The sequence below is a fragment of the Psammomys obesus genome, unplaced genomic scaffold (genome assembly GCF_907164565.1).
Source record: "Psammomys obesus unplaced genomic scaffold, mPsaObe1.curated_primary_1811, whole genome shotgun sequence".
NCBI classification, from domain to species: domain Eukaryota; kingdom Metazoa; phylum Chordata; class Mammalia; order Rodentia; family Muridae; genus Psammomys; species Psammomys obesus.
Genome location: NW_026591086.1, coordinates 23,655,169 through 23,667,278, shown reverse-complemented (window position 1 = coordinate 23,667,278; position 12,110 = coordinate 23,655,169). Strand labels below are relative to the sequence as shown.

The window sequence follows — 12,110 nt, the reverse complement described above, 5'->3', positions numbered from 1 at the left end:
ATATATATATATATATATATATATATATATATATATATATATATATAATGTATTTATATTTAGTACAAATTATGTGAAATTTTTGATACTTTTTCATGTGTCATCATCGAAATCCAACTTCCTCCCTACCTTCCTTTCATTTTTGGTTTAGTTTTTGTACAAGATAGCATTGCATGTTTTTGAAATTACAGAGTAGATGTTAAAACTAGTCCAGTAAATTCATCATATGATTCCTATCTACAATATTTAACATTGTATGTAGAAAGAACATTTTGTAGGAAAAGGATCTAAAAGCTTGTGTGTGTGTGGTGGGGGTGTTGTCAAAGAAGTAAAACTACATTATAATGTGTGAAATAGTTCTGTGTACTCATGACCTAACTGAAGAATGGGGGGATGGGTTATTGAGTAAACGGACTTTGTTTTCTTGAATTTCTTTGTGTGGCCACTATCTGTTTGTAATTTTTCTTTATTTGTTCTTCATTTTTATCACTTATTTATATTGGCTTTTAAAGACTTGAATTAAATATCTCCCTCCTGGTTTTCCTTGAATCTAATTTACAGTGACCTTACTCCACCAGCCAAAAGCTTGGTGTTCTGTTTTTATACATAATGGCCTACATCTTTTAGCTGAACACCTTCCTAGCCAGGATTTTCTCCTTTCTCACATCTGTCTTGCTGTGTAACAAAGGAAATTTTCATTTGTTTCATTTAATTATTTAGGGAGGTTTTTTGTCTTTTTATACTTACTTGTCTCCACATTGTATAATGTGCATTTCAGACCACAGACTCTTTGTAAATACTGTTCTGTCTAACCTAGATGGACAGGGACCTTAGGAATATTTCCTGAAATGGTTGGCTAGACCCTGGATTCTAAAATGAGTTCCTCAAAGGTATTAGGTATATAGATCTCCCTGAAGTTGGTTCTTGAACCTTACGTTAGTGGAAGGGTTGTGATTCCATGTGTGTGCATGTGCATCTGTGTACCTGTGTAAATAGCATTCATGCACACACTTGTGTACACGCTTACATCTTTGTGTATGTGGAAGCTAGAATTTTATTTCTGCTGTCTTCCTCAGTATTTCTCCAATGTATATTTTGAGACGGTCTCTTCCTAAACCTAGGGATTACCTCATATGGCTAGGTTGGTTGGACAGTGAGTTACAGGTATATAACTCTTTCTGCCTACTAGCTCTGGAATTATTGATCTTTTCCACTGCCCTGGCTTTTTACATAGGTTCGGCCATCCCCACTTGAGACCTCACTCTTCTTGCACAACAAACATTTTACCCATTTGAGCTATTTCCCTATTCCATGGAACCAGTGTGTTTCTGGTGATGGCAATAGTGGTCTGTGAACAAGGTGGACTCTATCTGTGGAAGAAGCTCGACGGTCAACAGTAGAAGTAGACAAGGGCTACAGTCCCAAGCTGTGCTTCATTTAGCTCTAATGACTTGTTTTGAGATCATATGAACATGGATCTGCACCTCGTGTATCTTCCAAATAGAACAAGTACAGTGATTCAAGCTGAGATATGTGAGGAATTCTTCGTAGTTTTGATAAAGACAAAGGAAAAATAGATTTCTCAAAACATGATGTAGATTTAGTGTGTGTGTGTGTTTGTGTGTGTGTGTGTGTGTGTGTGTGTGAATAATTTTGCATTATATCAAAAGTGTTTTGTGTTGCATGTTGCCTATGTTTTTGTGAACTAATATAGAATTTGATGCTAGGAAAAATGATTCAGCTAATTATTACTGATAAACACACATTTACTGCCTCTTTTCTTTTCTTTTCTTTTCTTTTTTTTTTAGACAGAAATTCACTTTGAAACCCAGGCTAGCCTCAAATCCATAGTGTTAATCCTGGATCAGCCCACCTATTGCTGAGTTTACAGATGTGAATCAGCTTGCCAGTCTTAGATACTTTGTCTGAGTTGGGTTTAAGAGTTACCATAGAGGACCTCTGAAAAACTATAACTAGCATGGTATCAAAGCAGATGCTGAGACTCATAGCAAAACTTTGGGCAGAGTGCAGGGAATCTTATGAAAGAAGGCAGAGATAGAAATACCTGGAGGGGACAGTAGCTCCACAAGGAAAGCAACAGAATCAAAAAATCTGGACACAGGGGTCTTTTCTGAGACTGATACTCCAACCAAGGACCATGCATGGAGATAACATAGATCCCTGGCACAGATGTAGCCCATGGCAGCTCAGTCTCCAAGTAGATAACCTAGTAAGGGGAACTGGGACTGTCTCTGACATGAATTCAGTGGCTTGCTCTTTGATCACCTCTACTTGAGGGGGGAGCAGCCTTACCAGGCCACAGAGGAAGACATTACAGCCAGCCCTGATAAGACCTGATAGGCTAGTGGGAGGAGGACCTCCCTTATCAGTGGACTTGGGAGATGCATGGTAGGAGATGAGGAAGGGATGTGGGATTGGGAGCGGATGAAGGAGGGAGCTACAGCTGGGATAGAAAGTGAATAAACTAATTAATAAAATGATTAAGAAAGAGTTGTCACAAGGACATCTAGTTTTGGATCTTCTTTGAGATGATAATTATTCGTTCACTGTCCCGTAAAAGAGGGGACTTTCGGCTCTAAAGTAGTATACCTTATTCATATAACCAGTTTATTATATAACTGCTCTGCCTGACAGTTTTTTCAAATGTCTAAGGATTAATCTCGCTATTTCCAAAATTTTCTTAGTTTAATCACGGCTGACTTTATTATTATTTTGGGTAATTCCCATTATTCAAAGCTCCAATTCATTTCATTTTGGAGCAAATTGTTTTATACATAATAATAAGAAGAAAAAAATTAACTTTAAAACTTCCTGGCTGTTAGGATAAAACCATGTCATTTTTGTAGTTCTGGCTCTTAGTCATGTTTTCCATCCCATCTTTTAATATAATTGCACTCTTGCCCTAAGTATATGCAGGTGTACTTCTGATGTTTCCTTACTTACAGTTCTTACCTCAAAATAAAAGTACTGTTGCTTTATTTTAAACTGTTTAACAAATGGATTGTTGGCAATCCGTTTTCCTACATGTTGGGAGAAAATGAATAGTATTTGTGCTGTGGTTATCATTAAAACTCAAAGCCTAATAAGCAGTTATATGGGCAGAAAAGGAGAGTGGAACAGAATCATTCAAAGACCCTCAACAAAGCAGGTTCTTCCTAAACCATTACATTATATCTCAACTCTGTGTCCAAGTGTCTTCTTGTTTGCCGTTTTGGAGGAGGTCCTTCCCACCAAGGTTGAAATAACACATTGTTACAAGTGTCTTTGGGCAGCATGACTAATACGCCAAGAGTCTCTCGGCAGAGTATGGTGTGATGACTTTATATCAGATGTTAGCGGCAGGGTTTGGTTTTGTAGTGAAATTAAAAATAGTCTGTGGTCGGTTTTTGAACCATTCTCATATTACTATAGTGACTTTCAGAATGGTATGATTTCTATTGTCAGAAATTTCTATTGTCAGAAACTGAAAGCACAATTCCATATATCTGTCTCTAACTTTGCCCACTATGTTTTGTGTGTGCAAGCATAAATTTCAATCATGTACTATGTAGTTGAGGAAACTAGGAATTTTATAGACAAGAATTTAAGTCAACAATATTCCTGCATAATGAAGTTATTAGTTAACTTATAAAACCATCTTGCTTTTAAAATCTTCAGTATAAATTGAGTAAGTGGCCAGTAACAATATCAAATATTATCTATATTCCCAACTTTGTATATTTCAAAAATTCTTAACTAAATATATACAGCTTTGTTGTCAGTGCAAAAGAGCAGTATGAAAAACTCTCCAAGCTCCTCGACAACATGACACAATTGTACCAGAGTGCAATGCGCTACTATGCTGTTGACATGAAGAAGGTTTCTGTGGAAGAGTTTTTTAATGACTTGAACAACTTCAGAACTACATTCATGGTATGGGAAAATCTTTCATTTGCTTCCTGAAAAGTGTTCCTGTAATAATTTTTTTGCCTGTTCTCTCTGTTACTGTGTTATTTAATTCTGTTATTGGTTTTTGCAGTGAAACCTACCTTTGCTGGTGTTGGGTATTAGCATTAAATTTTTCAAATTTTAAATCTTTTGAAAAATATGTGGTTTGTTCCCTTTGGGCCTTTTTAAACATGAAACTGTAATCAGAAAATTTGATTGAAAACGTGACAAATTCTGATGGTTTTCATACAGGCCCCCTCCTGGCTGATTACAGAGTACATTTATAATAAGTTTTTGGCTATGAATTTGCTTCTTTATGCTTAAGATCAATTTGTATCTTTGTGGTATAATTTTACCAAATTCCATGCAGCTCCTGCGAAGCTTTTTTTCCCCTCTTTTTTTAATGCATTGTACAATAAGCTCCCTGCCATTTCCCTTTGAGTAGATTTTACATTCCTATGGTTTGCTTCAGACACTTTAATAGTGAGGTCAGGTCTTTGAGGTAGAATCCTTTCATTTAAGTATTAAAAAGATCTTTTGAAAAGTATTAGCTGATTAGCTGGGGAAAAAAGCCACACACACATATTAAAGTGAGAAGGTATTGTTGCTTCCCTTGGGAGACGGGGGATTCAGTATGGCAAGGGAAAAACTGTTATAAATGGGGAAGTCATTTTTATATTTCAGCAAATGTTTGTGAGGATTAAAAGTTTTGAAGTATAAAGAAAAAGAAGATCGGGTTTCAAGAGCTGCTTTTTAAATCTCAGGCAAACTTTATTGCTAACTTTGTTGGATTTGGTTATAATTGCGTAAAAATGAATTGATGACCTTTTAATGAAAACCCCCTTTTATTTACTAACACTTCTCATTCTGTTTTCTCCCAAAATTCAGTGGTCCTTTGAATTGTTTTAATTAGTGGCTCTGTACTAACTCTGTCTTATGATACACACGTGTGTGTGCACTTTCTGTGTAATACACTGTTTTGAATTTTCTAACTACTTGGGAGGCAACACACTTAGTAGAAGTAAATTTTTAAAAGGTTTGTGGTTTGAGAAAAGTAGGCTTGGATTCCAGAGTGACATCAGTATCACTTCATTTGTTTAGACTGATCTATTCTGTACATAAATGATCAAGGTTTATTTTGTATTATGTGATGAAGGACAGTACCAGGTCCTTGGTCCAGACCTACTGCTGCTTTGGCTGGCTTCTATGGAGAACTGGCTCTAGTTCAGGCCACTCTACCATCCATGCTCAGTGCCTGAAATACTGCGTCTTCTGGTTTTTGTTTTTGTTCTTAGCTGGGTCATTACATTCACCTCTTTCCACTCATCTTTTCCAGGCTTTCCTTCCTCTGCTATGATTTAGGATTTAGGTCTCTCTTATTTACCATGTGTATCTAATACATAATGTTTCACTTAAAAATTGGTAAACAGTAGTATCAGGTGATCAGTGGATGCCTTGCTTAAGACATAGAGAAATCTGTTCAGCCATAATTATGTAGCTAGCAAGGAGTCAGCGTGCTGAGCTAGGTTGTCTGGATCCTGGTTCTATACCATATAGGCCTGTATTGCATGAACCAGTAAATATGTGCTATCTTCAACACTTTCAATTTGGACTAAATTGAAATGTAGCCTTTATTCCCAAAATAAAGGTCATGGCCAGTGTCATTTGTTGTAAGTCATTTAATTTGTAATCAGTTATCTGAAATGTTTTCAAACTACTTCTGCTTTTGAACTTTAGCAGTTAAACGCTATGTAGTCCAGTCCCTGTAGTATACTGTTGGCCAACTTACATTATCTCTTCTAAGTGTTACTACGGTCACAACTAAGTTGTCTGTATATTCCTCTTCAGGTTTATTTTTCTGTTCCATAAGAGCCTTGTTACAATAGCTAAAGAGGCAACATCTGTTCCAGATTGCTGCCACAAGCCATGTAGACCAAGAGGGGAAATTTTCAAGATCTTGTAGCTCCTGTGAAGAACAGCTGTTCATTTGACAGTGCTTTAACTCAACATGCTAAAACCAAGAATCCCAACATGGGGGTTAAGGTTGTGTTGCTGCCCTTTTCTTCCACAAGGCTGTGTGCTTATTGGGCACCAGTCTGTTTAAAGCTGCTGATCCAGCTTCTCCAGAAATGAGGGCTGAGGAAATGAGGAAATGGAATTTTGTTAGGCCTTGTTTTTCTTACCATCAACACCAGGAATAAAACCCCAAAAACACCAGGAAAAAACCTCAAAGTAACCCATGGTTGAGAACTAGTTTCTCTCTAGCCCCTGTGTACTATATGGACACACGAAGGCCCACTTGGTCCCCACAGTGCTTTGTGAGGGCCAGCATTACAAGTGAGGGATGTGTCGGGAAGAAGCTCAGGCTTCTTGTAAAAGGGCTTCCACGTTGAGAGGAGCTACAACATGTCTGATGCCTGCCTACCTGCAAATTCTTTGTTTAGACTTGTATTTTACTTATGCACTAGGTAGAGGGGAGGTATGTGCAGTGGAACATGGGTAGAGGTCAGAGAACAGTTTGGTCAGGAGGTCAGTTCTCTCCTTGGAATACATGGGTCCAAAGGATGGAACTCAGGTCATCTTATTTTAGCAACAAGGAAAACCTTGAATCCTGCACTTTAGTGGCTTAAAGCACCCTGCTGTTAAGTTTGCAAGAAAGTTGGAAGTAATGACTTTCAGGTGTGGGTTGATGTTGTTTTGTTGTTTGTTTGTTTTTTACAACCTGGTAAGTGCCAGCACACAGCATGCTTGGTTTCTTCATACGTGCCATCTCCATCGATGGCTTTAGAAGGAATTATTTCAGGGCAATTTTACTTTCAGAATATAAAATGTTCTCTTTTAAGGACAGTTAACATGAAGCCTGGCCAGGATTGGGGAGAGAATGAAGAAGGGCTTAGTGTGGGGGTGCGAATCTGCCTTTCTGCAATAACTTTCTGTGGGACTGTGTCAAGCACTAAGTTAAGACTGGAGATGCTGGCTGGAAATATTAACCGCAAATTGTCGGCTGTGCCAGTTAGTTGGTGGTCTACCCAGCATCAAGTTCCACCAAGTGGTACTCATGCACTTATTACCCTGCTTCTTTAAAACTACTCATCAGTTAAGACTTGTGAGTTGTTTAAGGTTTGCTCTTCACGAGCTGTGACCAATCTTCCTGTCACTAGTAGATGATGCCATGATTTGAAGTGGTCATTTGCATACAGCATGTTATTGTTCTCAGATCCTGCTGGTGACCTCATATCTTCCCTTATCTTATTCAACAGCAAAATCATATTCATGCTTGCCTTCATATTTAAACCTAATTGTTGTTTCTGTCCTTGCCAATGTAGCCTTGAGGTGTAATGTATATTCCTGCCCCACTTTGTATCCTAGGAGAGGTCTGGGCCCTGGTTTGACTCTCCTGGTCTGAATTGCCGGATGTTATCTTTAATGTTGTCATTTTACCTGATGTTACTTCCTTTTCAGTGAAAACTCTTTTTGCTCTTAGATTTCCTTACTCTACATTATTAGCACATTTCAACTCTTGTTACAAACTCAGCAGTGTGGTCTCGGTCCTCACTTGTTTTGTAGGGCACCTAACGTAGCAAGATTTCTGCTGCTCCTTTTGTTGTGAAGCTCCTTTTCTGTAATGTTTAAACCAAATTATACACGCTATGAAAAAATCTGTTATTTAGTGTTTCGAACATACTTTAGGACTGTGAATCCTCCGGGTCTTGAGTGTCAGATGACTCACTTGGAATGATTTTTGACTTGTGCAGCTTTTGCATGTAAGTGATTGCTGAGGATATGGATGTTTTCTCTTAGATGGCACTGCACTAAGCATCCATTTCTTATTCTTAGTGTGTAAGACCCTGAGACCTGACCTTCCACTCTGGGGCTAGGATTTAGAAGGCAGCCGGACACAGCCCTTGCCTTAAAGTTGTTATTATTATTGAATACTCTTAAGTTAGGGAAGTGTTAAATCTTTATATTATAAGAGCTTAGTGAATTCTTTATCTGATTGACTTTACTTTCATTTCTCTGTCTTCCATTGTGAAACATGGTTGTTTCATAAATAGGAGGGAATAGTGGTCATGAGCAGACTCTGGCATCTAGTACAGTATATTGAGTTGTGTCTTTGTAGATTATACGTGACAGTAACTTGCAAGTTACTTAACCTTACTAAGCCTCTATGTAGTAACTGCATGTAGTGGAATTAACGACCAAATGCACATAAAGCCTTGCAACAAGCTAGCTGTGGGCATATAACAGATAAGCTCGTCTTTCCTATTTCTTTATACCAACACCGGGATTTTTAAGTATCTTTCCGCTTTTTTGTGTTTCCATATAGAATACTGTGAGCAGAGCAGGCACCCAACTTGTGTTTAGCTCTGGCATTAGATGAATTCTACAGGTTATGACTTATGTTTCATCCAATTAAGTTGCGATATTCATATATTTGGCAAATATTAGATTAGTTGGTTTTGGGTTTATATAATTGAAATATATATTGTGAACAAATACCAAAGTAAGAATGACTCCTAGCATCTTACTGTAGCTGTTGGTCAAATAAAAAAAAAAAACAATTTCTCCTCAAGTCTCAGTCTAAGGGAATAAAGTGTTATCCCATTATCCAGTGAGAAAGCATCTTACTGGTGTTTTTTTGGTTCTTTTGTTCTGTTTTGTTTTGTTTTGTTTTTCAAGAACAGCTAGAACACAACCTTTCTTGGCCAACCATTTAATCACACAAATTTGATGCTGGTCAGCTCTGAATGCCATTTGTGCTAACTGCTGTGTGAGAATAGCAGGAGGACAAAGGACTTAACATGTCCTGAATGTCCCCTGAAGCTTGTAGATTGATATGTTTTATGTTGTCAGAGGCAAAGGAAATCATGTACAAGTCTTATGGTGGGGTGTTGAGCCAGCCTCTGTGATTATGATAGAAAGAGTCTTCCCATGCATATGTTGGTGGGCTTACAACTTCAGAGTTGCATTTGGGGCCTTTTCACATAGGGCTTCTGTCTTCATTAGCACCTTTGCTATTCTGAGATCATACTTGGAGCGCTAAGGCTTCCCAGATAGAAGAAAATATTCTGGTTCCCTCCCTCCATCCATTGATGTTTGTTTATTTAACCAATGTGATTATTCCTTCTGTTTGACTTTGCAACTTTGAAAATATTTGTGATGATTTCTTAATCATTATTCTTTTAGGTTTTTCACAATGAAAATATACCCACTGTAACTGATGTGAACTTCTTTATTGATAAGATTCATTCTTACTTTGCCTTACTCAGGAGGATGATAATACATGTATTTGACAGACTGCTTCTATATTTTAAATTACTAGCAATTTGTATTTCCCTCAAAGAAGCATTCTGTTGTTTTGCTTAATAAATAGAAAAACAACAATTAAAGGATGGATTTTTTGAATAACAATGGCAACATATATAATATTAGCACATGCCAACCTGTGTAACTGAAGAAGTTACCTGCATAGTGAAGACAAATGCATAAAATAACATTGCATTCTTACATAAATGTAATCCTCTCTCCCACTGCCTATACTTACCCAGACACAGACATAGGAGACAGTAGGGGAAGATTGAAAAAGGTGATGTGCCCCAGAGGATTACTTTTATGTGTTGAACGAAACTGGTTCATGTGGAATGCATGAGTTGTTAGTTGTCTTTTTCCTAAAAAAGGGATTAACGGTAGCTCAGCCAACTGCTAAGGTGTCACCAGCCTACTTTTCAGTACTGCACATGTACCTTTCTATCCATTGGTTTGCCACTGTTGAGCCTTCCAATGGAGAAACTAAAAGAACATTATGTCACCTCAAGGAGAGAAAGTACAATGTGGAGAATCTAATTATATTTGGAAAGAACCTTATAATCGTATCCTGCTTTGTTTTTGAGCCTATGTACTAGTTGAAGTATTTTTCATACCTCCGAGTTTTGCACACCAATCCATAGAAAACTTATGAAGGGTCAGTAATGCTCCTAGTGAGCTAATGAGGGATTCATTCATTTCTCTGAGGCTGACTTTAAAGAGGCACTTCAGGAGGAGTCAGATAAACACAAGCATCTGCATAGCTGATGGGCTAGTTTAGCTCCCCACACAGGGGAGATTTGTCCATTGTCATATTATGTCAGCAGGTTCCGATCTGAATAAAGTTCAGATGCTGAATTGTTTCAGCCAGAGCAGAGTGTGTCACACCCACTCGTTCTCACTGGTAGCATTGTGAAATGAGATGTGGTAATACTAGAATTAAAAAACCTGTTATTAATTTTATAAAATAGGATTCATTTAGTAATCAGCTTACTAGGTTTTTATTTTGTTTGCTTTTACATTTTTGGAAATTTACTAGTTATTAAGAAAAATATTTTATGGGAAGCAGAACCACATGCTTTTGAATTCCTAACAAATTCTGTGAGTATGTGCTTGAAATATTTTCCTTCGTGGTTCATTATGGGAATGTTACTGGAGCACAAGAATCCTTTTTAATTTTTTTTCAAATTAAAATATCTTCTGTTTTCTGTTCGTTCCTGATGATGAAGCCATTGGTAGTTTCCAGAAAGCATACCTCCACATGAGGGTCAACACACCTACATGAGGCATTCACAGGCACCAGCTTCTGCCCATAAGCATTTGTTTATTTACAGAACACTAGCCTGCTTTGGACATTGCCTACGTCCCACAGCTAGGATGCATGGAGAGTTAAATTGAGTTCATGTAATTAGAGATACAAGACATCAAGTAAATGCGTAAACAACAAAAATTGAGTTTAGTTAAACTTGTCTTACAGAGGTCCATCTGAGCCTTACAAACCTTGAGTATACATGAATATTGAAAAAAAAAAAACTGAATGGACACAGCTTTTTAAGCCTTTTTTAAAATGAGATCTCTCTAGTTTTATGGAACAAAAAGATACAAGACATTAAATTAGCTTGAAAATATTGAGATGGATATATAAAGCTATTTAAATAGTTTGAATAAAGATGAAATAAAAATGTTTTAAAAGTCAGTATCTATGGCTTCTTATAGTTAATACTATGATTTTGAATTTTGTTTTTTATAAGATTGATTACTATACAAAATAATCTATTGCTTTCATTTGAAATTATCCATTCCTCATATGTAACTTAAAACATTGCCCAATTAACAGTCATTCTAAAATTTACTTTCAAATGTTAAATGACAAATATATATCTTACCTTCCTTTCAAAAACAGGTTAATTTTCAGGGAAAATTAGGTACAAAACTAAGTCTCTTTTCCAGAATAAAATTCCTGAGCTCATTAGATTTGGTAATATTAAAACAATGTGCATACATATGTAAATTGAGCCCTTAGAGGAATAATGGCTAGACTTGAGGTTGAGAACTACATCTTGCCTTCCATATTTAATTCATCACGACTCCTTCCCTGCCAAGACATCCAGCCTGCATTGGATGCTTGCACTTCACTCCCATTCAACTTAGTGTAGCATCATATTCCAACATCTCTGAATAGAAACACTTACATTCTCATAGGAGCTATGAAATTTGGCACTCCCCAATCCCTGATAGAAGTGTGTGATACTGACAGAAGCTAGAACATGGGTCTCATGAGTTGTGGCTGAATAAATGTGCTTGAGGCACTTGGTTGATTATACTCATGAAAGTCATATTTAAAATTAGTGACATAATTAAAGATATTTGATAACATTGTGTATACCTTTCACTTATACTAGGAACTTGATGTAAGGCAAAGATATGAATTAATGTTTTTAATTCCTGAAATATCCACATATATTATCCTCTTTAAGGAATCAACTGAGGCAATGCCATGCAGCTTTTGGTGCCAGATAGTCATTTAAGTAAAAGAATATAACTTTAGATTTCCATCTCATTAGGTTATACCATCATTCAAGTATGTGGCAAAAAAAAACATTTTTAAGAAAAATAATTTTATATAACCAATCAAATTTCATATCAGTTCTATTATCAGAGAAACATCTCATAAAGTTTCTATATAACATATGAATGCTTTCTTAGAATTACGAGTATTCAATTACCTTCATTTAATCTTGAAACCTAAAACATATGTCTAAGGTACCCAGAATTACGTTAGTGTCGACGAGCTCCAACATCATATAAAATTAAATGAGATCTGTTATTTAGCCTCACACTATTAAACACTGGAGAAC

The 12,110-nt window shown here is 36.7% G+C and overlaps 1 protein-coding gene across 1 annotated transcript in view; it reads left to right on the top strand.

Annotated features, from left to right (window-relative positions):
* The window catches only part of Diaph3 (diaphanous related formin 3), a 353,851-nt gene that overhangs the window by 186,540 nt on the left and 155,201 nt on the right, over positions 1 to 12,110 (top strand). The window contains 1 exon segment of the mRNA XM_055609684.1: positions 3,769 to 3,933. Within this exon segment, the coding sequence (XP_055465659.1) occupies positions 3,769 to 3,933 (165 nt within the window).